Source organism: Narcine bancroftii, chromosome 14 (genome assembly GCF_036971445.1).
Source record: "Narcine bancroftii isolate sNarBan1 chromosome 14, sNarBan1.hap1, whole genome shotgun sequence".
In the NCBI taxonomy this organism is placed as follows: Eukaryota; Metazoa; Chordata; class Chondrichthyes; order Torpediniformes; family Narcinidae; genus Narcine; species Narcine bancroftii.
The window spans coordinates 26637578-26663701 of record NC_091482.1 but is presented as its reverse complement, the minus strand read 5'-3'; the positions used below and the strand labels follow the sequence as shown (position 1 = coordinate 26663701).

General features: G+C 40.2%; 1 protein-coding gene across 11 annotated transcripts in view; it reads right to left on the bottom strand.

Moving 5' to 3' along the window:
• LOC138749782 (elastin-like) overlaps positions 1-26124 on the bottom strand; it is a 270705-nt gene that overhangs the window by 161440 nt on the left and 83141 nt on the right. For 8 of the 11 annotated variants that reach the window (XM_069911641.1, XM_069911643.1, XM_069911638.1 and 5 more), the window contains 10 exons: positions 24883-24957; positions 24549-24584; positions 22982-23056; positions 22648-22683; positions 21090-21164; positions 16873-16908; positions 13705-13791; positions 9442-9477; positions 6231-6281; positions 1984-2019 (listed from right to left, as the gene is read on the bottom strand). In XM_069911641.1, coding sequence (XP_069767742.1) covers positions 1984-2019; positions 6231-6281; positions 9442-9477; positions 13705-13791; positions 16873-16908; positions 21090-21164; positions 22648-22683; positions 22982-23056; positions 24549-24584; positions 24883-24957 — 543 coding nt within the window. The remainder of the gene's footprint in view (positions 1-1983; positions 2020-6230; positions 6282-9441; positions 9478-13704; positions 13792-16872; positions 16909-21089; positions 21165-22647; positions 22684-22981; positions 23057-24548; positions 24585-24882; positions 24958-26124) is intronic. The other 3 variants (XM_069911637.1, XM_069911635.1, XM_069911634.1) reach the window with 3 other exon arrangements.

Sequence of the window (26124 nt, the reverse complement as noted above, 5' to 3'; positions counted from 1 at the left end):
TTCGCATCTCCTCAAATCTAGCTTTTCCCCAATCAAAAACCTCAATCCTTGGCCCTGATTTCTCTCTTTCCATAATGACATTGAAGCTGATGGCATTATGATCACTGGACCCGAAGTGCTCGCCAACACTAACCTCCGTCACTTGACCCATCCCATTTGCCAACAGTAGATCTAACACTGCTCCTTCTCTGGTCGGCACCTCTACATATTGTTGTAAAAAACTATCTTGCACACATTTCACAAACTCTAACCCATCCATTCCTTTCACAGAATGTGTTTCCCAATCTATATGTGGAAAATTAAAATCTCCCATAATTACAACCCTGTGCTTATCACAAATATCTACTATCTCCCTACAGATTTGCTCCTCTAGGTCTCGGTCCCCTCCGGGTGGTCTATAATACACCCCTACAAGTGTAACCTCTCCTTTCCTACTCCTCAGTTCCACCCAAATAGCCTCCGTGGATGTGCCCTCTAATCTATCCTTCCTAGGCACCGCTGTAATATTTTCCCTGACAAGCAATGCAACCCCACCTCCTCTTGCCCCTCCGACTCTATCACACCTAAAACAACAAAACCCAGGGATATTCAGTTGCCAATCACATCCCTCCTGCAACCATGTCTCACTAATCGCTACCACATCATACTTCCAAGTATCAATCCACACCTTCAGCTCATCCACCTTTTTTACAATACTCCTGGCATTAAAATATATGAATTTCAGGGATTTCCCATTTTTTAATCCCTGTTTTCCCTCATCTTTAAGAACAACATTATTTACTTTTGCTGCCAATTGCCCTTCATCTTCTTCCAGAGCATTTCCCTTCTCTATCACCTGCCCATCCATATTCAAATACTTACTACAAACTTTCATTGTTTGCATTCTAACTTTCTCCTTACTGCTCTGTACTATTTTGTTCCCTCCCCCCAACCAGTGCTGGACAAAACTATGTTCCAGTTTGAAACAAGGACAATAAGGGCAGGGAAATCCAGCTTTGGATAATAAAGGAAAGAACCGAAAAACTCCTCAACTTTTACCTCCCTTCCTATCTCTTTTGAAACATCTAATCCCCCAGAACATTAATGAGGCAATCCTGCACTTGCTAGAGCTAGGTTTCTGTAACTCTGTAATGGCCACAATATCGTAATTCCACATTCTGATCCATGTTGTAAGTTGATCATCCTTATTCTCGATACTTTTAATACTTCTCAGATTAACGCAAACTCATTTCATCCCATTCAATGCACACAATTCAATCAATGTCAAAATACATTGTGAAGACAACAACATTTCCAGGAATAGCCCCTGAAATGCCACCTGGAATGGCACCCGGAACAGCTCCAGCTGAAATTCTGGGAGCCCCTCCTGTGACAATCATGCAAACTAGTTGTGTGAGTATATGCAGTATCATGAAAACATTTGATTATGTTGTCCTGTGAAAATATATTAATCTAGGATGTTGCCTTGGAATGGATGTAATCTGTTACAAGAACAAAATGGATATGCTTTGATTATACTCAGTGGAGTGAAAAATGCTGAGGTTTTTAGAGGTACATAAAATAATGAGAGGCCGAGACAGGGTGGGGTGTCATAGTCTTTTTTCTAGAAAATATAGGTTCAGGTTAAGAGGGGAAATACTTAAAGGGGACAGAAAGGGTGATGGGTATATGGAATGAGTTACAGGTGAGGTGGAAGAAACAGATAAAATCACAGATTGAATCATTACAATGTTTTGGGCAGTATATGAATAGGAAAAAATAGAGAGATATGAGACAAATGCAGGGAAATGTGATTAGCGTAGATAGGCATCAAGGTTGGCCTGGACGTACATCCGTGCTTTAATCGTCAGCTGAAGAGCCAGTTTCATAGTATCTAACTATCTATTTAATGGCATGCAAACAAAGTAATTGTGTGTTTGTATGGATTTGTTTATCTGAAGTGTAAGCGAGCATTGACTTTACTTAGAAAATAGGAAAATTTACCTCCATATTTAGCTGCTTTCGCTGCTGTATAAGCACCTGCAATGACACAGGATTGACAAGTTAACTCAGAATTCAGGCTCATCTCGTGTAAGATGATAAGTAATGTTAAAAGTTAAAAAAAAATCATCGCATGCCAAACCCTTTTCTGAATATTCAGAATATTTAAAAAAAAACAATCCATGTGATCGCAATCGGAATAAAAAAAGGTTACTTACACACAAAGTTTGCATAATTTATTGGTAAAGATTATTAAAGTATGATTAAATTGCTGGATTATCAAGTTGAAGTGGGGAGCTTTAATCTCGATAAAAAAGCTTAAATCCCAACAGTTCAGGAAGTTATATACCACACTGAAAATTCAGGAAATTAAATAAATCGATAATTAAAATTCAGTTTTTACCATCAGAAAGGATGATCACTGAATTGTAACGATGTTTGTTGCTTGTTTATATCCCTCTTGAGTTAAAAAAAAATCAGACATCTTTACCCAAACTAACCAATATAGGGGGTTCTTAAATGTTTCCTCAGTTGAAATTCAAATTGAATAATAAATATTGGTACTGCTCGAGATATTGTCAAGCTCAAATATGGAAATATTTTTCTGGATATTTAATAGCAGAACAACAGATTCCATCATCAAAATAAGCTCTTGCAAAATAATTAACAAAATTAATTTTGATGGTCATTACCGAATAAAGGTTGCTTGAACCTGGGCTACCAGCAGACCTTCTCAGTTAAATAGGTATTGGAGCAGTATTAGCTCAGCAAGGGATAATTCGTTTTCTATCTGACTACTTGCATTCATGGGCCAGATTTATGCTGGAAGTGTTTCAATTTTTATCACTCACTTTCTGAGGAACTATTTAAGATTCATGTAGCATGTTGAGAGATGCTTGAACCCCTTAGTAAGATATGAAAAAATGTCAGCAGATGCCTGAACAAAATGGTAGGGTGGGGGAGGATCAGGGGTATGAACACAATCGTAAAGGCAGGTGGTAATAGGTGGATAAGGGAGGGAGGGCATAGCAGCAAGCAAGGGGAGGAGGCTTTGTAAATGGACAGGGAAGGGGGTGGAGAGCTGGAGGAAAGAAGACAAGTGGAAGGGGAAGGACGGGTGCCTGCTGACATTTTTACATACCGTAGATGAAGGACTCAAGCCTGATACGTGTGTTATGGATCTTTATCTTTGCTACATAAAGTACGCTGTTTGACCAGCTGAGATTCTCCAGCATTGTGTTTTAACTTCAACCACGGTATCTGCAGACATTCATGTATTTCTTCTGCAATAGCACTGGTACATTTTCCAAAATTTCAATAGTTTTGATCCTACCAGAATTCATTGAGGAGAGCTCATCGCATTACATTTCACATATAGGTGTTGCGTAATAATGTTTAAACATGCAAAGGAAAAACACATTTGTTTTTAATTCATTAACAAAAGTCCTGAGCTTTCATTAAATAGAAGATTTAAAAGATTGAAGCTATATATATCAATAATAGTCACAAGATTTTTCAGATATTCATAACAAGTTCACTACTGATGAATTGAAATTACTATATGAAAAAGATAAACTGGAATGCCAGCTCCCACAGAGTATATGCCAAACCAGGCAAATGAATAATGCATAGAGTTTCTTTTGAGTGGTGCTGGTAGAGTGAGGAAAATTTCCTACTGTTGTCATGTAATGTTTTGTGGTTGTTAGTAACAAGACAATTCATATTCCCATTGGGGAAAAGCTACTTCCAAAAACTTAGTAATGCATTGAAATGACAACTTAAATTAACACCCAATAATGTGCAATATGATTAATATGCATCAATATTATTGAGGATTTTTGAAATGATAGAATCCGTAAGAATCAATTTAATTATTTGCATTGTTCTGATGTTCTCACTTGTTGAATAGATCAAAGTAAAGATGCTAATAAAGCACTTTCAAATCAAGGTCTTTATGTGCTTACAAACCAGCATGGTACAGACTCCGGAGGTTACATAACACACTGTAAATGCAAGTGAGGATGCGCACAAATAATTTTCAGTTTTTATAACAGAATTTAATTAAACCATCTATTGCAGTGGGTTGTGCGCTAGCGCAGGGAAAAGACTGCGACAACAGGCTGAGAGCTCCAGCAAAACAACTGGTTTACTTGGAGTTCCACACTACAGCCTTTAAGGCTGTGATTGGCCTGCCACTTGCGTTCCGGAGCTCAGATCATGCTGAAGCAAGTGCGCAAGTGCTCTTCCAGTCTGGACTGGAAGAGAAGGACCCACGACGCCATTTTTGCTGCAGCTTCCCTACTTACCACACGTGCCAAGTGGGGATGGTTTGCTGCTACAACAATGTGCGTTGTCACACAACCTCCAGCCCAGAACTGACACCAATGGTCTCAAGATCTGTCGAGGGTGATGTTCAATGTTCCAGCAACTTACTGGTTAGGTAACATGTCCTGGTTGAGTAACCTGTTCTGGTTATGACAAGTCCAGGTGGGCCAGTTTCAAGCAGTCCAGCGTAACAGTTCCTCTTTGCATTCGATGTCAAGTGTAAAGGTGATTGTGTTCCTTTGCAGCACCTTGTAGGATCACTCAGAGTGGGGCTGGTGGGGCATCCTGTATCCGCCCCTTTGCATGAACCTATACTGGGAGGAGGATATCTCTGCGGGGTATTTGAAAGGGGGCTGACAGTATTGCGATGGTGGTGGTGGAGCCAGAAAGCCTAGTTTATCTTGCAGTCTCTCCAGTGCAACTGCAGTGAGGGTGGTTTGACTGGATGCTGAAGGATGGAACTGGCCCAGGACTGCAAGGGTCTTGCCATAGTCTCGTTCAGCTGAGGAGACTTGAAAGTCTTCCTTAGGCACTGTGCGTATCTTCAGAAGGATCCAGGGTAGTTCATCTACCCATTTGGGCTTCTTTAGCCATGCCATCAATACTGATTTTAGGTGCCAATGGAAGCATTCATCCAGTCTGTTGGCCTGAGAATGGTAGGCTGTTCGGTTGGCCAGCTGCTGCACCCCATCGTTTCCCACAAACAAGCAAGGCTGGCGGCACCTGCGAACTGGTACCCCTCAGCACTGATGTTAGAAGCACCAATTTGGGTCAGGCCTTTCTGTTTTCTGTGAGGGAGGGGCCTGTTCATGTGATGGACTGGACTTGGGTGTTGCCCTTGCCAGAAGCCATATAACACAGTTCACAGTGTCTAAGGTCTTGTGCTTGGAGCGGTGAAGAATATTTGCTTGTGCTACGACCCTGCGCGGGTCGCTGAAATCCACATTTACCAATAGGAATCTGATGTCTGGGAGCATCTGCTCGAGAAACGCTTGCCTGTACATGAGACAGGGCTTGTGCCCTTCTGCCAGGGTGAGCATTTCATCCATGAGAGTGGACAGGGTCCAATCGCCCAGGCCATCCAAGTGAAGGAGCCTGGTAGCCCTCTTGCACTGTGACTGACCGAATGTGCTAATAAGGAGGTTTGTAAGAGCCATGTATTTACCTTCCTTAGGCAGTGCCTGGATGAGGTCATTGACCCATGAAGTGTCTTCCTGGACGAACGAGCAGACAACTTAGAAGTATCTGGTCGAAATGGAGGTTATCTATTTGATCTGGAACTGGGCCTCTGCTTGGCAAAACTAAGTGCAGGGCCCGTTTGTCCAGAAAGTTGACAGATTCAACACAACGGCTCCTATGGCTGCCAGGTCCATTGAGCCAAGTCTTCAGGATGTGGAGACTTGTTGGGGTCTCCAGTGTAGTGGGTTTTGCGCGAGTGCAGTGAAAAGACTGAGACAACAGTCTGAGACCTTGAGTAACAAAACTGCTTTACTTTGAATTCCACACTGCCGCCTTTAAGGCTGTGTCTGGTCCACACCTTGCTGTCCAGAGCTTACGTCAAGCTGACGCAAGCGCGCATGTCCTCTCCCAAACTGGAAATGAAGGCCACAAAACCCCCTCTTTCCCGTGAATGTCCCGCTGACCGTGCATGAAACGTGGCGCCTGTTCGCCGCAACAAAGCCACACTAAACAAATTTTCAGTTTAAAGCTAGAGATATCCTGAATCTCCTCCATGTAAATCCAGTCCATACTGGTCTTGTCTCATACCATCTTGTATGTGTCATCTAACTACAGCAGAGAAAAAAAATTGAAAGACATCTTCTGAATCCAAAGCGCATTTACCTTATGGTTAAAAATATTGCAAACTATAAAACATGCATATTTTCATTAAAATATATTTAAATTATAAGTAGTATCAAAATTACCTGGAACACCACCTGGTACACCCCCTGGAACTCCTCCTCCTGGAACTGCACCTGAAATATTAATATAAGAGAGAGACAGTAATCTACAATTTTCTATAAAACTGATGGAATTGCACAATGTTGATTCTAGCAACGTTTCATTATCACTAACAAGGGAAGAATATTTAATTCACGATAAGATCAGGGTGAAAGAGAGAGACGATACAAGATCATGAACAGAAGGTTGAATTGATTCGGGTAGAGATCAGAAATAGTAAGTGAAAAGAATCACTGGTGGGAGTAGAGTATAAACCAGCAGTTAATAATAATACAGTGGCACAGGCAATTCACCAAGAAATAACTGTGGCATGTAGGAATAGAATAGAAGATGTCATGGTGAACTTTAACTTGTACATAGATTGGAGAAATGAAGTTAGTAATTGCAGTTATGAGGAGGACTTTATAAAATGCATTTGTGATAGCTTTCATAGCAGCATGTTACTGGACATACAAGGTAACATGTCATGCAATAAATGCTTGATTTGTTATTTTAGATCTGGTCCCATTCAATGAGATAGGTAAAATTAACAATCTTGTAGTTAGGGATCCTCTCAGAAAGAGTTATCACAGTATGAATAATGGAGGATGTAATAGTTTGATCCAAATCCAGTCCATTTTGCCTAATTACAACGGAATGAGTGAGGAATTGGTTTGCATATAATAGGAATACAGGCTATATAATGGGACAGTTGAGGAACAGGGGAAGACTTTCAAAGAGATTTTTCACAGTGCTGGACAAAACTATATTCCAGTTTGAAACAAGGACAATAAGGGCAGGGAAATCCAGCTTTGGATATTAAAGGGAACAACCCAAAAACCTCCACAAATTTTACCTCCCTCCCTATCTCTTTTGAAACATCTAATCCCCCAGAACATTAATGAGGCAATCCTGCACTTGCTAGAGCTAGGTTTCTGTAACTCTGTAATGGCCACAATATCGTAATTCCACATTCTGATCCATGTTGTAAGTTGATCATCCTTATTCTCGATACTTTTAATACTTCTCAGATTAACGCAAACTCATTTCATCCCATTCAATGCACACAATTCAATCAATGTCAAAATACATTGTGAAGGCAACAAAATTTCCAGGAATTCCCCCCTGAAATGCCACCTGGAATGGCACCTGGAACAGCTCCAGCTGAAATCCTGGGAGCCCCTCCTGTGACAATCATGCAAACTAGTTGTGTGAGTATATGCAGTATCATGAAAACATTTGATTATGTTGTCTTGTGAAAATGTTGATAGGTACAAATCATTACTATATATGTTCCCACATTAACAGGGAAGCCAGTACGGAATAATTATGATGACCAAATGCTTCATTAACAGCTATTTCTAAATATATAAACAACAGATTTACCTCTCAGCTCTCTTCCACCATTCATCGTGATCTAATACTTTTGTTTCCAAAATTTTTTGATACCTAACTGTTTGAATATGGTAGTGAACAGCAAAGATTGAAAGACAGCAGATAAATGGAACAGGGAATTAAACTGGGAATCACTGCAGGGCTGCAGTGCTAATTTTTTAGGTGCCTGAGCTCACCAAAAAGGGAGACAAGGAGATGCCGGAGCCACTCCATGAGGTGCCTGAAGTGGTCCCCTGAGGTATTGGAGCAGCACTCCAGTGAGCTTTGGCAGCACTGGACCCTCACCGTTAACTATGGGTGTGGTACTGAAAGACTGGAGGCCAGCTGATGTCATTGCCATATTCAAGAAGGGCACCAGAGATAGTTCAATAGCTCACCAGAGAAACCTCAATAGTAGCGTAAATTATGAAAAAATTCTTCGGGATAGTTTCTATGGTTACTTTTAAAGGGAGAGACAAATAATGGGAGTCAGCATGGTGTTGTGGAAGGGGAATATTCCACAACAAATTTGATTTTTTTTAGGTTAGAATATTCCACAACCAATTTGATTTTTTTTTAAGGTTATTGAGCTAATTAATGAAGACAAAGCAATAGATATGATGAACGTGAACTTCAGCAAGGCTGCTGACAAGGTCCTACACAGAAGGCTGGTCCAGCAAGTTAGGGCACATATTATTTTTGGAAAATTGGATCCAAAACTGGCTTAATGATAAATAGCAGTGGATAGCAACAGAGGGTTGTTTTCTGACTGGAAATCTGTAACCAGTGGTGTATTACATGGACCTTATTACTGATCATATAAATAGATTATGTGGATGGGAATGTCCATGGACAAATAGGTTTGATGGGGAGAAGAAGATTATTGGAGTTAAAGTAATTAGGATAGCTTTCTAAGTGTACATAGAAAATAGGTCAGCTAGAAAGTTGGGGAGAATGGTAGCTGAAGGAATTTAATCCAGAGAAGTGTGATCTTATGCGTTTTGGGACATGTACAGCAAACAACAGGTCGAGGTGAAGTGTGAATGTACAGAGATACCTTGTGGTGCAGGTTCATAGCTCATTGAAAATAGCAGCACAGCTGGAAAGGCAGGTTAAGGAGACTTTTAGCTTGCATGTCTTCATAAGCAGGGATATTGAGTGTAAGATGAGGAATACTGAGTATAAGTTTTGGGACGTCATATAGCAAGATGTACAAGACATTGGTTAGGCCACACATGGAATAGTGCTTGCAGTTCTAGTCAACCCACTATAGGAAGGATGTGGTAGTGCAAGAAAGAGTGGAAAAGATATTCACCCAGGATGGTGCCTTGGAATGGATGTAATCTGTTACAAGAATAAAATGGATATTATATTCAGTGCTGAGGTTTTTAGCGGTATATAAAATAATGAGAGGCCGAGAGAGGGTAGGGTGTCATCGTCTATTTTCTAGAAAATATAGGTTCAGGTTAAGAGGGGAAATACTTAAAGGAGACAGAGAGGCTGATGGGTACATGGAATGATTTACAGTTGAGGTGGAAGAAAGAGATTCAATCACAGATTGAATCATTACAATGTTTTGGGCAGTATATGAAAAGGAAAAAATAGAGAGGTATGAGACAAATGCAGGGAAATCTGATTAGCATAGTTAGGCTTCAAGGTTGGCCTGGACGTACATCCGTGCTTTAATCGTCAGCTGAAGAGCCAGTTTGATAGTATCTAACTATCTATTTAATGGCATGCAAACAAAGTAATTGTGTGTTTGTATGGATTTGTTTATCTTAAGTGTAAATAGGAAAATACTTAGAAAATAGGAAAATTTACCTCCATATTTAGCTGCTTTCGCTGCCGCATAAGCACCTGCAATGACACAGGATTGACAAGTTAACTCAGAATTCAGGCTCATCTCATGTAAGATGATATGTAATGTTAAAAGTTTAAAAAAATCATCACATTCCAAACCCTTTTCTGAATATTCAGAATATTTAAAAAAAAACAATCCATGTGATCGCAATCGGAATAAAAAAAGGTTACTTACACACAAAGTTTGCATAATTTATTGGTAAAGATTATTAAAGTATGATTAAATTGCTGGATTATCAAGTTGAAGTGGGGAGCTTTAATCTCGATAAAAAAGCTTAAATCCCAACAGTTCAGGAAGTTATATACCACACTGAAAATACAGGAAATTAAATAAAACGATAATTAAAATTCAGTTTTTACCATCAGAAAGGATGATCACTGAATTGTAACGATGTTTGTTGCTTGTTTATATCCCTCTTGAGTTAAAAAAAATCTGACATCTTTACCCAAACCAACCAATATAGGGGGTTCTTAAATGTTTCCTCAGTTGAAATTCAAATTGAATAATAAATATTGGTACTGCTCGAGATATTGTCAAGCTCAAATATGTAAATATTTTTCTGGATATTTAATAGCAGAACAACAGATTCCATCATCAAAATAAGCTCTTGCAAAATAATTAACAAAATTAATTTTGATGGTTATTACCGAATAAAGGTGGCTTGAACCTGGGCTACCAGCAGACCTTCTCAGTTAAATAGGTATTTGAACAGTATTAGCTCAGCAAGGGATAATTAGTTCTCTATCTGACTACTTGCATTCATGGGCCAGATTTATGCTGGTAGTGTTTCAATTTTTATCACTCACTTTCTGAGGAACTATTTAAGATTCATGTACAATGTTGAAAGATGCTTGAACCCCTCAGTAAGATATGAAAAAATGTCAGCAGATGCCTGAACAAAATGGTAGGGTGGGGGAGGATCAGGGGTATGAACACAATCGTAAAGGCAGGTGGTAATAGGTGGATAAGGGAGGGAGGACACAGCAGTAAGCAAGGGGAGGAGGGAAGGCTTTGTAAATGGACAGGGAAGGGGGTGGAGAGCTGGAGGAAAGAAGACAAGTGGAAGGGGAAGGACGGGTGCCTGCTGACATTTTTTCATACTGTCGATGAAGGACTCAAGCCTGATACGTGTGTTATGTATCTTTATCTTTGCTACATAAAGTACGCTGTTTGACGAGCTGAGATTCTCCAGCATTGTGTTTTTACTTCATCCACGGTATCTGCAGACATTCATGTATTTCTTCTGCAATAGCACTTGTAAATCTTCCAAGATTTCAATAGTTTTGATCCTACCAGAATTCATTGAGGAGAGCTCATCACATTACATTTCATACTTAGGTGTTGAGTAATAATGGTTAAACATGCAAAGGAAAAACACATTTGTTTTTAATTCATTAACCAAAGACCTGAGCTTTCATTAAATAGATTTAAAGATTGAAGCTATATTTATAAGAATGGTCACAAGATTTTTCTGAGATATTCATATCAAGTTCACTACTGATGAATTGAAGTTACCATATGAAAAAGTTAAACTGGAATGCCAGCTCCCACAGAGCAGATTCCAAACCAGGCAAATGAATAACGCATAGAGCTTCTTTTGAGTGGTGCTGGTAGAGTGAGGAAAATTTCCTACTGTTGTCATGTATTGTTTTGTGGTTGTTAGTAGCCTTATAAATCACAGCAAGACAGTTCATATTCTCATTGGGGAAAAGCTACTTCCAAAAACTTAGTAATGCATTGAAATGACAATTTAAATTAACACCCAATAACGTGCAATACGATAAATATGCATCAATATTATTGAGGATTTTTGAAATGATAGAATCCGTAAGAATCAATTTAATTATTTGCATTGTTCTGTTCTTCTCACTTGTTCAATAGATCAAACAAAGTAATCATGCAATAAAGCACTTTCAAATCAAGGTCTTTATGTGCTTACAAACTAGCATGGTACAGACTCCGGAGGTTACATACCACACTGTAAATGCAAGTGAGAATGCACAAATAATTTTCACTCTTTAGAACAGAATTTAATTAAACCGTCTATTGCAGCGTGTTGTGCGCGAGCGCAGGCAAAAGACTGCGACAACAGGCTGAGAGCTCGAGCAAAACAACTGGTTTCCTTGGAGTTCCACACTACAGCCTTTAAGGCTGTGTCTGGCCCGCCTCTTGCGTTCCGGAGCTCAGATCATGCTGAAGCAAGTACGCAAGTGCTCTTCCAGCCTGGACTGGAAGAGAAGGAGCCACGACGCCATTTTTGCTGCAGCTTCACTACTGACCACATGTACCAAGTGGGGTTGTTTCACTGCTACAACAATGTGCGTTGTCACACAACCTCCAGCCCAGAACCGACACCATTGGTTTCACGATCTGTCGAAAGTGATGTCTAATGTTTCAGCAACTTATTGGTTGGGTAACCTGTCCTGGTTGAGTAACCTGTTCTGGTTATGACAAGTCCAGGTGGGCCAGTTTCAAGCAGTCCAGCGTAACAGTTCCTCTTGGCCCTCGATGTCAAGTGTAAAGGTGGATGTGATCCTTTGCAGCACCTTGTAGGATCACTCAGAGTGGTTCTGGTGGGGCATCCTGTATCCGCCCCTTTGCATGAACCTATACTGGGAGGAGGATATCTCTACGGGGTATTTGAAAGGGGCCTGACAGTATTGCGATGGTGGTGGTGGTGCCAGTGAGCCTAATTTATCTTGCAATCTCTCCAGTGCAACTGCAGTGAGGGTGTTTGACTGGATGCTGAAGGATGGAACTGGCCCAGGACTGCAAGGGTCTTGCCATAGTCTCGTTCAGCTGAGGAGACTTGAAGGTCTTCCTTAGGCACTGTGCGTATCCTCAGAAGGACCCAGGGGGTAGTTCATCAACACATTTGGGCTTCTTTAGCCATGCCATCAATTCTGATTTCAGGTGCCAATGGAAGCATTCAACCAGTCTGTTGGCCTGAGAATGGTGGGCTGTTCGGTTGGCCAGCTGCTGCAGACCGTCGTTTCCCAAAAACAAGCAAGGCTGGCGGCACCTGCGAACTGGTACCCCTCAAGGCTGATGTTAGAAGCACCAATTTGGGTCAGGCCTTTCTGTTTTCTGTAAGGGAGGGGCCTGTTCATGTGATGTACTGGACTTGGGTGTTGCCCTTGCAGAAGCCATGTAACACAGTTCACGGTGTCTAAGGTCTTGTGCTTGGAGCGGTGAAGAATATTTGCTTGTGCTACGACGCTGCGTGGGTCGCTGAAATTCACATTTAGTAATAGGAGTCTGATGTCTGCGGGCATCTGTTCAAGAAATGCCTGCCTGTACATGAGGCAGGGCTTGTGCCCTTCTGCCAGGGTGAGCATTTCATCCATGAGAGCGGACAGGGTCCAATCGCCCAGGCCATCCAAGTGAAGGAGCCTGGTAGCCCTCTTGCACTGTGACTGACCGAATGTGCTAATAAGGAGGTTTGTAAGAGCCATGTATTTACCTTCCTCAGGCAGTGCCTGGATGAGGTCATTGACCCATGAAGTGTCTTCCTGGACGAGCGAGCAGACAACGTAAAAGTATCTGGTTGAAGTGGAGGTTATCTATTTGATCTGGAACTGGGCCTCAGCTTGGCCAAACCAAGTGCAGGGCCTGTTTGTAAAGAAAGTTGACAGATTGAATGCAACAGCTCCTATGGCTGCCAGGTCCATTGTTCCGTGTCTTCAGGACGTGGAGACTTGTTGGGGTCTCCAGTGTAGTGGGTTATGGGCGAGTGCTGGGAAAAGACTGAGACAACTGTCTGAGAGCTTGAGTAACAAAACTGCTTTACTTTGAATTCCACATTGCCGCCTTTAAGGCTGTGTCTGGTCCACACCTTGCTGTCCGGAGCTTACGTCACGCTGACGCAAGCGTCCAAGTCCTCTTCAGAACCGGAAATGAAGGCCCCAAAACCCCCTCTTTCCCGTGAATGTCCCGCTGACCGTGCATGAAATGTGGCGCCAGTTCGCCGCAACAAAGCCACACTAAACAAATTTTCAGTTTAAAGCTAGAGATATCCTGAATCTCCTCCATGTAAACCCAGTCCATTCTGGTCTTGTGTCATACCATCTTGTATGTGTCATCTAACTACAGCAGAGAAACAAAATTGAAAGACATCTTCTGAATCCAAAGCACATTTACCTTATCCTTAAAAATATTGCAAACAATAAAATATGCATATTTTCATTAAAATATATTTAATTTATCAGTAGTATCAAAATTACCTGGAACACCACCTGGTACACCTCCTGGTACACCTCCTGGTACACCCCCTGGAACACCCCCTGGAACTCCTCCTCCTGGAACTGTACCTGAAATATTAGAATATGAGCGAAACAGTCATCTACAATTTTCTATAAAACTGATGGAATTGCACAATGTTGATTCTAACAACATTTCATTATCACTAAGAAGGGAAGCATATTTAATTCACGATAAGATCAGGGTGAAAGAGAGAGAAGATACAAGATCATGAACAGAAGGTTGAATTGATTCGGGTAGAGATCAGAAATAGTAAGTGAAGAGAATCACAGGTGGGAGTAAAGTATAGACCAGCAGTTAATGATAATACAGTGGCACAGGCAATTAACCAAGAAATAACTGTGGCATGTAGGAATAGAATAGAAGTTGTCATGGTGAACTTTCACTTGTACATAGATTGGAGAAATGAAGTTAGTAATTGCAGTTATGAGGAGGACTTTATAAAATGCATTTGTGATAGCTTTCTTAGCAGCATGTTACTGGACATACAAGGTAACATGTCATGCAATACATGCTTGGTTTGTTATTTTAGATCTGGTCCCATTCAATGAGATAGGTAAAATTAGCAATCTTGTAGTTAGGGATCCTCTCAGAAAGAGTTATCACAGTATGAATAATGGAGGATGCAATAGTTTGATCCAAATCCAGTCCATTTTGCCTAATTACAATGGGATGAGTGAGGAATTGGTTTGCATATAATAGGAATACAGGCTATATAATGGGACAGTTGAGGAACAGGGGAAGACTTTCAAAGAGATTTTTCACAGTGCTGGACAAAACTATATTCCAGTTTGAAACAAGGACAATAAGGGCAGGGAAATCCAGCTTTCGATAATAAAGGGAACAACCCAAAAACCTCCACAAATTTTACCTCCCTCCCTATCTCTTTTGAAACATCTAATCCCCCAGAACATTAATGAGGCAATCCTGCACTTGCTAGAGCTAGGTTTCTGTAACTTTGTAATGGCCACAATATAATTCCACATTCTGATCCATGTTGTAAGTTGATCATCCTTATTCTCGATACTTTTAATACTTCTCAGATTAACGCAAACTCATTTCATCCCATTCAATGCACACAATTCAATCAATGTCAAAATACATTGTGAAGGCAACAAAATTTCCTTGAATACCCCCTGAAATGCCACCAGGAACGGCACCCGGAACAGCTCCAGCTGAAATCCTGGGAGCCCCTCCTGTGACAATCATGCAAACTAGTTGTGTGAGTATATGCAGTATCATGAAAACATTTGATTATGTCGTCCTGTGAAAATGTTGATAGGTACAAATCATTACTATATATGTTCCCACATTAACAGGGAAGCCAGTATGGAATAATTACGATGACCAAATGCTTCATTAACAGCAATTTCTAAATATATAAACAACAGATTTACCTCTCAGCTCTCTTCCACCATTCATCTTGATCTAATACTTTTGTTTCCAAAATCTTTTGATACCAAACTGTTTGAATATGGTAGTGGACAGCGAAGATTGAAAGGCAGCAGATAAATGGAACAGGGAATTAAACTGGGAATCACTGCAGGGCTGAAGTGCTAATTTTTTAGGTGCCTGAGCTCACCAAAAAGGGTGACAACGAGATGCCGGAGCCGCTCCATGAGGTGCCTGAAGTGGTCCCCTGAGGTATTGGAGCATCACTCCAGTGAGCTTTGGCAGCACTGCACCCTCATCGTTAGCTATGGGTGTGGAACTGAAAGACTGGAGGCCAGCTGATGTCGTTGCCATATTCAAGAAGGGCACCAGAGATAGTTCAATAGCTCACCAGAGAAACCTCAATAGTAGCGTAAATTATGAAAAAATTAAAGGGAGAGACAAATAATGGGAGTCAGCATGGTGTTGTGGAAGGGGAATATTCCACAACAAATTTGATTTTTTTTAGGTTATTGAGCAAATTAATGAAGACAAAGCAATAGATGTGATATACGTGAACTTCAGCAAGGCTGCTGACAAGGTCCTACACAGTAGGCTGGTCCAGCAAGTTAGGGCACATATTATTATGGAAAATTGGATCCAAAATTGGCTTAGTGATAAATAGCAGTGGATAGCAACAGAGGGTTGTTTTCTGACTGGAAATCTGTAACAAGTGGTGTATTACAGGGACCTTATTACTGATCATACAAATAGATTACATGGATGGGAATGTCCATGGACAAATAGGTTTGGTGGGAGAAGAAGATTATTGGAGTTAAAGGTAATTAGGATAGCTTTCTAAATGTACATAGAAAATAGGTCAGCTAGAAAGTTGTGCAGAATGTTAGCTGAAGGAATTTAATCCAGACAAGTGTGATCTTATGCGTTTTGGGACATGTACAGCAAACAACAGGTTGAGGTGAAGTGTGAATGTACAGAGATACCTTGTGGTGCAGGTTCATAGCTCACTGAAAATAGCAGCACAGGTGGAAAGGTAGTTTAAGCAGACTTTTAGTTTGCATGTCTTCATAAGCAGGGATATTGAGTATAAGATTTGGGACGCCATATAGCAAGATGTACAAGACATTGGTTAGGCCACACATGGAATAGTGCTTGCAGTACTAGTCAACACATTATAGGAAGGATGTGGTAGTGCAAGAAAGAGTGGAAAAGATATTCACCCAGGATGGTGCCTTGGAATGGATGTAATCTGTTACAAGAACAAAATGGATATGCTTTGATTGTATTCAGTGCTGAGGTTTTTTGCGGAATATAAAATAATGAGAGGCCGAGAGAGGGTAGGATGTCATAGTCTATTTTCTAGAAAATATAAGTTCAGGTTAAGAGGGGAAATACTTAAAGGAGACAGAGAGGCTGACTGATACATGGAATGATTTACAGTTGAGGTGGAAGAAACAGATACAATCACAGATTGAATCATTACAATGTTTTGGGCAGTATATGAATAGGAAAAAATAAAGAGGTATGAGACAAATGCGGGGAAATGTTAATAGCATAGATAGGCATCAAGGTTGGCCTGGACGTACATCCGTGCTTTAATCGTCAGCTGAAGAGCCAGTTTCATAGTATCTAACTATCTATTTAATGGCATGCAAACAAAGTAATTGTGTGTTTGTATGGATTTGTTTATCTTAAGTGTAAGCGAGCATTGACTTTACTTAGAAAATAGGAAAATTTACCTCCATATTTAGCTGCTTTCGCTGCTGTATAAGCACCTGCAATGACACAGGATTGACAAGTTAACTCAGAATTCAGGCTCATCTCATTTAAGATGATAAGTAATGTTAAAAGGTTTTAAAAAATCATCACATTCCAAACCCTTTTCTGAATATTCAGAATATTAAAAAAAAAACTATCCATACGATCACAATCGGAATAAAAAAAATTAATTACACACAATTTTGCACAATTTATTGGTAAAGATTATTAAAGTATGATTAAATTGCTGGATTATCAAGTTGAAGTTGGGAGCTTTAATCTCGATAAAAAAGCTTAAATCGCAACAGTTCAGGAAGTTATATACCACAATGCAAATTCAGGAAATTAAATAAATCTGTAATTATAATTCAGTTTTTACCATCAGAAAGGATGATCACTGAATTGTAAAGATGTTTGATGCTTGTTTATATCCCTCTTGAGTTAAAAAAAAATCAGACATCTTTACCCAAACCAACCAATATAGGCGGTTCTTAAATGTTTCCTCAGTTGAAATTCAAATTGAATAATAAATATTGGTACTGCTCGAGATATTGTCAACCTCAAATATGTAAATATTTTTCTGGATATTTCATAGCAAAACAACAGATTCCATCATCAAAATAAGCTCTTGCAAAATAATTAACAAAATTAATTTTGATGGTTATTACCGAATAAAGGTTGCTTGAACCTGGGCTACCAGCAGACCTTCTCATTTAAATAGGTATTGGAGCAGTATTAGCTCAGCAAGGGATAATTCGTTCTCTATCTGACTACTTGCATTCATGGGCCAGATTTATGCTGGTAGTGTTTCAATTTTTATCACTCACTTTCTGAGGAACTATTTAAGGTTCATGTAGCATGTTGAAAGATGCTTGAAATCTTCAGCAAGATAAGAAAAAATGTCAGCAGATGCCTGAACAAAATGGTAGGGTGGGGGAGGATCAGGGGTACGAACACAATCGCAAAGGCAGGTGGTAATAGGTGGATAAGGGAGGGAGGGCACAGCAGCAAGCAAGGGGAGGAGGGAAGGCTTTGTAAATGGACAGGGAAGGGGATGGAGAGCTTGAGGAAAGAAGACAAGTGGAAGGGGAAGGACGGGTGCCTGCTGACATTTTTACATACCGTAGATGAAGGACTCAAGCCTGATACGTGTGTTATGAATCTTTATCTTTGCTACATAAAGTACGCTGTTTGACGAGCTGAGATTCTCCAGCATTGTGTTTTTACTTCAACCATGGTATCTGCAGACATTCATGTATTTCTTCTGCAATAGCACTGGTACATTTTACAAAATTTCAATAGTTTTGATCCTACCAGAATTCATTGAGGAGAGCTCATCGCATTACATTTCATACTTAGGTGTTGAGTAATAATGTTTAAACGTGCAAAGGAAAAACACATTTGTTTTTAATTCATTAACAAAAGTCCTGAGCTTTCATTAAGTAGAAGATTTAAAAGATTGAAGCTATATATATATCAAGAATAGTCACAAGATTTTTCAGATATTCATAACAAGTTCACTACTGATGAATTGAAGTTACTATATGAAAAAGATAAACTGGAATGCCAGCTCCCACAGAGTATATGCCAAACCAGGCAAATGAATAATGCATAGAGTTTCTTTTGAGTGGTGCTGGTAGAGTGAGGAAAATTTCCTACTGTTGTCATGTAATGTTTTGTGGTTGTTAGTAGCCTTATAAATCACAGCAGGACAGTTCATATTCTCATTGGGGAAAAGCTACTTCCAAAAACTTAGTAATGCATTGAAATGACAACTTAAATTAACACCCAATAACTTGCAATACGATTAACTTGCATCAATATTATTGAGGATTTTTGAAATGATAGAATCCGTAAGAATCAATTTAATTATTTGCATTGTTCTGATTTTCTCACTTGTTCAATAGATCAAACAAAGTAAAGATGCTAATAAAGCACTTTCAAATCAAGGTCTTTATGTGCTTACAAACCAGCATGGTACAGACTCCGGAGGTTACATACCACACTGTAAATGCAAGTGAGAATGCACAAATAATTTTCACTCTTTAGAACAGAATTTAATTAAACCGTCTATTGCAGCGTGTTGTGCGCGAGCGCAGGCAAAAGACTGCGACAACAGGCTGAGAGCTCGAGCAAAACAACTGGTTTCCTTGGAGTTCCACACTACAGCCTTTAAGGCTGTGTCTGGCCCGCCTCTTGCGTTCCGGAGCTCAGATCATGCTGAAGCAAGTACGCAAGTGCTCTTCCAGCCTGGACTGGAAGAGAAGGAGCCACGACGCCATTTTTGCTGCAGCTTCCCTACTGACCACACGTGCCAAGTGCTACAACAATGTGCGTTGCCACACAATGTCTGGCCCAGAACCAAAACCAATGCACTCACGATCTGTCGAGGGTGATGTCTACTGTTTCAGCAGATTACTGGTTGGGTAACCTGTCCTGGTTGAGTAACCTGTTCTGGTTATGACAAGTCCAGGTGGGCCAGTTTCAAGCAGTCCAGCGTAACAGTTCCTCTTGGCCCTCGATGTCAAGTGTAAATCTGGATGTGTTCCTTTGCAGCACCTTGTAGGATCACTCAGAGTGGGGCTGGTGGGGCATCCTGTATCCGCCCCTTTGCATGAACCTATACTGGGAGGAGGATATCTCTGCGGGGTAATTGAAAGGGGGCTGACAGTATTGCGATGGTGGTGGTGGTGCCAGTGAGCCTAGTTTATCTTGCAGTCTCTCCAGTGCAACTGCAGTGAGGGTGGTTTGAGTGGATGCTGAAGGATGGAACTGGCCCATTGCCATAGTCTCGTTCAGCTGAGGAGACTTGAAGGTCTTCCTTAGGCACTGTGCGTATCTTCAAAAGGACCCAGGGTAGTTCATCTACCCATTTGGGCTTCTTTAGCCATGCCATCAATACTGATTTCAAGTGCCAATGGAAGCATTCAACCAGTCTGTTGGCCTGAGAATGGTAGGCTGTTCGGTTGGCCAGCTGCTGCAGCCCGTTGTTTCCCAAAAACAAGCAAGGCTGGCGGCACCTGCCAACTGGTAACCCTCAACGCTGATGTTAGAAGCACCAATTTGTGTCAGGTCTTTCTTTTTTCTGTGAGGGAGGGGCATGTTCATGTGATGGACTGGACTTTGGTGTTGCCCTTGGCAGAAGCCATGTAACAATTCACGGTGTCTGTCTTGTGCTTGGAGCGGTGAAGAATATTTGCTTGTGCTACGAACCTGCGCGATCGCTGAAATTCACATTTACCAATAGGAGTCTGATGTCTGTGGGCATCTGCTCGAGAAATGCTTGCCTGTACATGAGGCAGTGCTTGTGCCCTTCTGCCAGGGTGAGCATTTCATCCATGAGAGCGGACAGGGTCTAATCGCCAAGGCCGTTCATGTGAAGGAGCCTGGTAGCCCTCTTGCACTGTGACTGACCGAATGTGCTAATAAGGAGGTTTGTAAGAGCCATGTATTTACCTTCCTCAGGCAGTGCCTGGATGAGGTCATTGACCCATGAAGTGTCTTCCTGGACGAGCGAGCAGACAACGCAGAAGTATCTGGTCGAAATGAAGGTTATCTATTTGATCTGGAACTGGGCCTCTGCTTGGCCAAACCAAGTGCAGGGCTTGTTTGTCCAGAAAGTTGACAGATACAATGCAACGGCTCCTATGGCTGCCAAGGTCCATTGTGCAGAGTCTTCAGGACGTGGAGACTTGTTGGGGTCTCCAGTGTTGTAGGTTTTGCGCAAGTGCTGGGAAAAGACTGAGACAGCAGTCTGAGAGCTTGAGTAACAAAACTGCTTTACTTTGAATTCCACACTGCCGCCTTTAATGCTGTGTCTGGTCCACACCTTGCTGTACGGAGCTTACGTCACACTGATGCAAGCGTGCATTTCCTCTTCTGAACCGGAAATGATAGCTCCAAAACCCCCTCTTTCCCGTGAATGTCCCGCTGACCGTGCATGAAAAGTGGCGCCAGTTCGCCGCAACAAAGACACACTAAACAAATTTTCAGTTTAAAGCTAGAGATATCCTGAATCTCCTCCATGTAAACCCTGTCCATACTGGTCTTGTGTCACCTAACTACAGCAGAGAAAAAAAATTGAAAGACATTTTCTGAATCCAAAGCACATTTACCTTATGGTTAAAAATAATGCAAACAATAAAATATGCATATTTTCATTAAAATATATTTAATTTATCAGTAGTATCAAAATTACCTGGAACACCACCTGGTACACCTCCTGGAACACCCCCTGGAACACCCCCTGGAACTCCTCCTCCTGGAACTGCACCTGAAATATTAGTATAAGAGAGAGACAGTAATGTACAATTTTCTATAAAACTGATGGAATTGCACAATGTTGATTCTAACAACATTTCATGATCACTAAGAAGGGAAGAATATTTAATTCACGATAAGATCAGGGTGAAAGAGAGAGACGATACAAGATCATGAACAGAAGGTTGAATTGATTCGGGTAGAGATCAGAAATAGTCAGTGAAAAGAATCACTGGTGGGTGTTAGAGTATAGACCAGCAGTTAATAATAATACAGTGGCACAGGCAATTAACCAAGAAATGTCCAAATGCTTCATTGACAGCAATTTCTAAATATATAAACAACAGATTTACCTCTCAGCTCTCTTCCACCATTCATCTTGATCTAATACTTTTGTTTCCAAAATTTTTTGATACCTAACTGTTTGAATATGGAAGTGGACAGCGAAGATTGAAAGACAGCAGATAAATGGAACAGGGAATTAAACTGGGAATCACTGCAGGGCTGCAGTGCTAATTTTTTAGGTGCCTGAGCTCACCAAAAAGGGTGACAACGAGATGCCGGAGCCGCTCCATGAGGTGCCTGAAGAGGTTCCCTGAGGTATTGGAGCAGCACTCCAGTGAGCTTTGGCAGCACTGCACCCTCATCGTTAGCTATGGGTGTGGAACTGAAAGACTGGAGGCCAGCTGATGTCGTTGCCATATTCAAGAAGGGCACCAGAGATAGTTCAATAGCTCACCAGAGAAACCTCAATAGTAGCGTAAATTATGAAAAAATTCTTCGGGATAGTTTCTATGGTTACTTTTAAAGGGAGAGACAAATAATGGGAGTCAGCATGGTGTTGTGGAAGGGGAATATTCCACAACAAATTTGATTTTTTTTAGGTTATTGAGCAAATTAATGAAGACAAAGCAATAGATGTGATGTACGTGAACTTCAGCAAGGCTGCTGACAAGGTCCTACACAGTAGGCTGGTCCAGCAAGTTAGGGTACATATTATTTTGGAAAATTGGGTCCAAAATTGGCTTAATGATAAATAGCAGTGGATAGCAACAGAGGGTTCTTTTCTGACTGGTAATCTGTAACCAGTGGTGTATTACAGGGACCTTATTACTGATCATACAAATAGATTACATGGATGGGAATGTCCATGGACAAATAGGTTTGGTGGGGAGAAGAAGATTATTGGAGTTAAAGGTAATTTCTAAGTGTACATAGAAAATAGGTCAGCTAGAAAGTTGGGCAAAATGGTAGCTGAAGGAATTTAATCCAGACAAGTGTGATCTTATGCATTTTTGGACATGTACAGCAAACAACAGGTCGAGGTGAAGTGTGAATGTACAGAGATACCTTGTGGTGCAGGTTCATAGCTCACTGAAAATAGCAGCACAGGTGGAAAGGTAGTTTAAGCAGACTTTTAGTTTGCATGTCTTCATAAGCAGGGATATTGAGTATTAAGCGAGCATTGACTTTACTTAAAAAATAGGAAAATGTACCTCCATATTTAGCTGCTTTCGCTGCCGCATAAGCACCTGCAATGACACAGGATTGACAAGTTAACTCAGAATTCAGGCTCATCTCATGTAAGATGATAAGTCATGTTAAAAGTTAAAAAAAATCATCACATTCCAAACCCTTTTCTGAATATTCAGAATATTTAAAAAAAAACAATCCATGTGATCGCAATCGGAATAAAAAAAGGTTTCTTACACACAAAGTTTGCATAATTTATTGGTAAAGATTATTAAAGTATGATAAAAATATTGCAAACAATAAAACATGCATATTTTCATTAAAATATATTGTAATTATAAGTAGTATCAAAATTACCTGGAACACCTCCTGGTACAACTCCTGGTACACCCCCTGGAACTCCTCCTGGAACTCCTCCTCCTTGAACAGCACCTGAAATATTAGAATAAGAGCGAAACAGTCATCTACAATTTTCTATAAAACTGATAGAATTGCAAAAAGTTGATATTAACAACATTTCATTATCACTAAGAAGGGAAGCATATTTAATTCACGATAAGATCAGGGTGAAAAAGATAGTCGATACAAGATCATGAACAGAAGGTTGAATTGATTCGGGTAGAGATCAGAAATAGTAAGTGAAAAGAATCACTGGTGGGTGTTAGAGTATAGACCAGCAGTTAATAATTATACAGTGGCACAGGCAATTAACCAAGAAATGTCCAAATGCTTCATTAACAGCAATTTCTAAATATATAAACAACAGATTTACCTCTCAGCTCTCTTCACCATTCATCTTGATCTAAAACTTTTGTTTCAAAAATCTTTTGATACCTAAATGTTTGAATATGGTAGTAGACAGCGAAGATTGAAAGTCAGCAGATAAATGGAACAGGGAATTAAACTGGGAATCACTACAGGGCTGCAGTCCTAATTTTTTAGGTGCCTGAGCTCACCAAAAAGGGTGACAAGGAGATGCCGGAGCCACTCCATGAGGTGCCTGAAGTGGTCCCCTGAGGTATTGGAGCAGCACTCCAGTGAGCTTTGGCAGCACTGCACCCTCATCGTTAGCTATGGGTGTGGAACTGAAAGACTGGAGGCCAGATGATGTTGTTACCATATTCAAGAAGGGCACCAGAGATAGTTCAATAGCTCACCAGAGAAACCTCAATAGTAGCGTAAATTATGAAAAAATTCTTCGGGATAGTTTCTATGATTACTTTTAAAGGGAGAGACAAATAATGGGAGTCAGCATGGTGATGTGGAAGGGGAATATCCCACAACAAATTTGATTTTTTTTAGGTTATTGAGCAAATTAATGAAGACAAAGCAATAGATGTGATGAACGTGAACTTCAGCAAGGCTGCTGACAAGGTCCTACACAGTAGGCTGATCCAGCAAGTTTGGGCACATATTATTTTGGAAAATTGGATCAAAAATTGGCTTAGTGATAAATAGCAGTGGATAGCAACAGAGGGTTCTTTTCTGACTGGAAATCTGTAACCAGTGGTGTATTACAGGGACCTTATTACTGATCATACAAATAGATTACATGGATGGGAATGTCCATGGACAAATAGGTTTGGTGGGGAGAAGAAGATTATTGGAGTTAAAGGTAATTAGGATAGCTTTCTAAGTGTACATAGAAAATAGGTCAGCTAGAAAGTTGGGCAAAATGGTAGCTGAAGGAATTTAATCCAGACAAGTGTGATCTTATGCATTTTTGGACATGTACAGCAAACAACAGGTCGAGGTGAAGTGTGAATGTACAGAGATACCTTGTGGTGCAGGTTCATAGCTCACTGAAAATAGCAGCACAGGTGGAAAGGTAGTTTAAGCAGACTTTTAGTTTGCATGTCTTCATAAGCAGGGATATTGAGTATTAAGCGAGCATTGACTTTACTTAAAAAATAGGAAAATGTACCTCCATATTTAGCTGCTTTCGCTGCCGCATAAGCACCTGCAATGACACAGGATTGACAAGTTAACTCAGAATTCAGGCTCATCTCATGTAAGATGATAAGTCATGTTAAAAGTTAAAAAAAATCATCACATTCCAAACCCTTTTCTGAATATTCAGAATATTTAAAAAAAAACAATCCATGTGATCGCAATCGGAATAAAAAAAGGTTTCTTACACACAAAGTTTGCATAATTTATTGGTAAAGATTATTAAAGTATGATAAAAATATTGCAAACAATAAAACATGCATATTTTCATTAAAATATATTGTAATTATAAGTAGTATCAAAATTACCTGGAACACCTCCTGGTACAACTCCTGGTACACCCCCTGGAACTCCTCCTGGAACTCCTCCTCCTTGAACAGCACCTGAAATATTAGAATAAGAGAGATACAGTCATCTACAATTTTCTATAAAACTGATAGAATTGCACAAAGTTGATACTAACAACATTTCATTATCACTAAGAAGAGAAGCATATTTAATTCACGATAAGATCAGGGTGAAAGAGAAAGACGATACAAGATCATGAACAGAAGGCTGAATTGATTAGGGTAGAGATCAGAAATAGTCAGTGAAAAGAATCATTGGTGGGAGTAGAGTATAGACCAGCAGTTAATAATAATACAGTGGCACAGGCAATTAACCAAGAAATAACTGTGGCATGTAGGAATAGAATAGAAGTTGTCATGGTGGATTTTAACTTGTATATTGATTGGAGAAATCAAGTTAGTAATTGCAGTTATGAAGAGGACTTCACAAAATGCATTTGTGATAGCTTTCTTAACTGCATGTTACTGAACATACAAGGTAACATATTATGCAAAACATGCTTGATTTGTAATTTTAGATCTGGTCCCATTCAATGAGATAGGAAAAATTAACAATCTTGTAGTTAGAAATCCTCTCAGAAAAATTTATCACAGTATGATTAATTTTCTGATAAAAATGGAGGGTGCAATAGTGCAATCCAAATCCAGTGCATTTTGCCTAATTACAATGGGAATACAGGGTATATAGTGGAACAGTTGAGGAACAGTGAAGACTTTCAAAGAGATTTTTCACAGTGCTGAACAAAACTATATTCCAGTTAAAAAAAAGGACAATAAAGGCAGGGAAAGCCAGCTTTGGATAATAAAGGAAACAAAGTAAGGCATCAAATTAAAAGTTCATGCGTACAAAGTCAGCAAAAGTAATGTTAACATGTTTAAATTTAGCATACAGCGCAGGTCACAGGTTCACCCCGCTACCAGTCAGAGTGCTGATTCATGACTGCACTTCAAAATTCAGGTCAAACATAACCATCAAGCTTGCAGATGATATAATGATCATTTGGTTAAGTCAGGAGGTTTGGAAACTCGTAAAATGGCCTGAGAATAACAACCTGAGTTTCAACGTGGACAAGACAAAGGAGCTGATGGTAGATTTCAGGAGGACAAAGTTAGATCATTCTCCATAACACATCAATGACTCCATCTTGAAGAGAGCGGAGAGCACAAACTTCCTTGGCATGCATATAAAGGATGACCTCACCT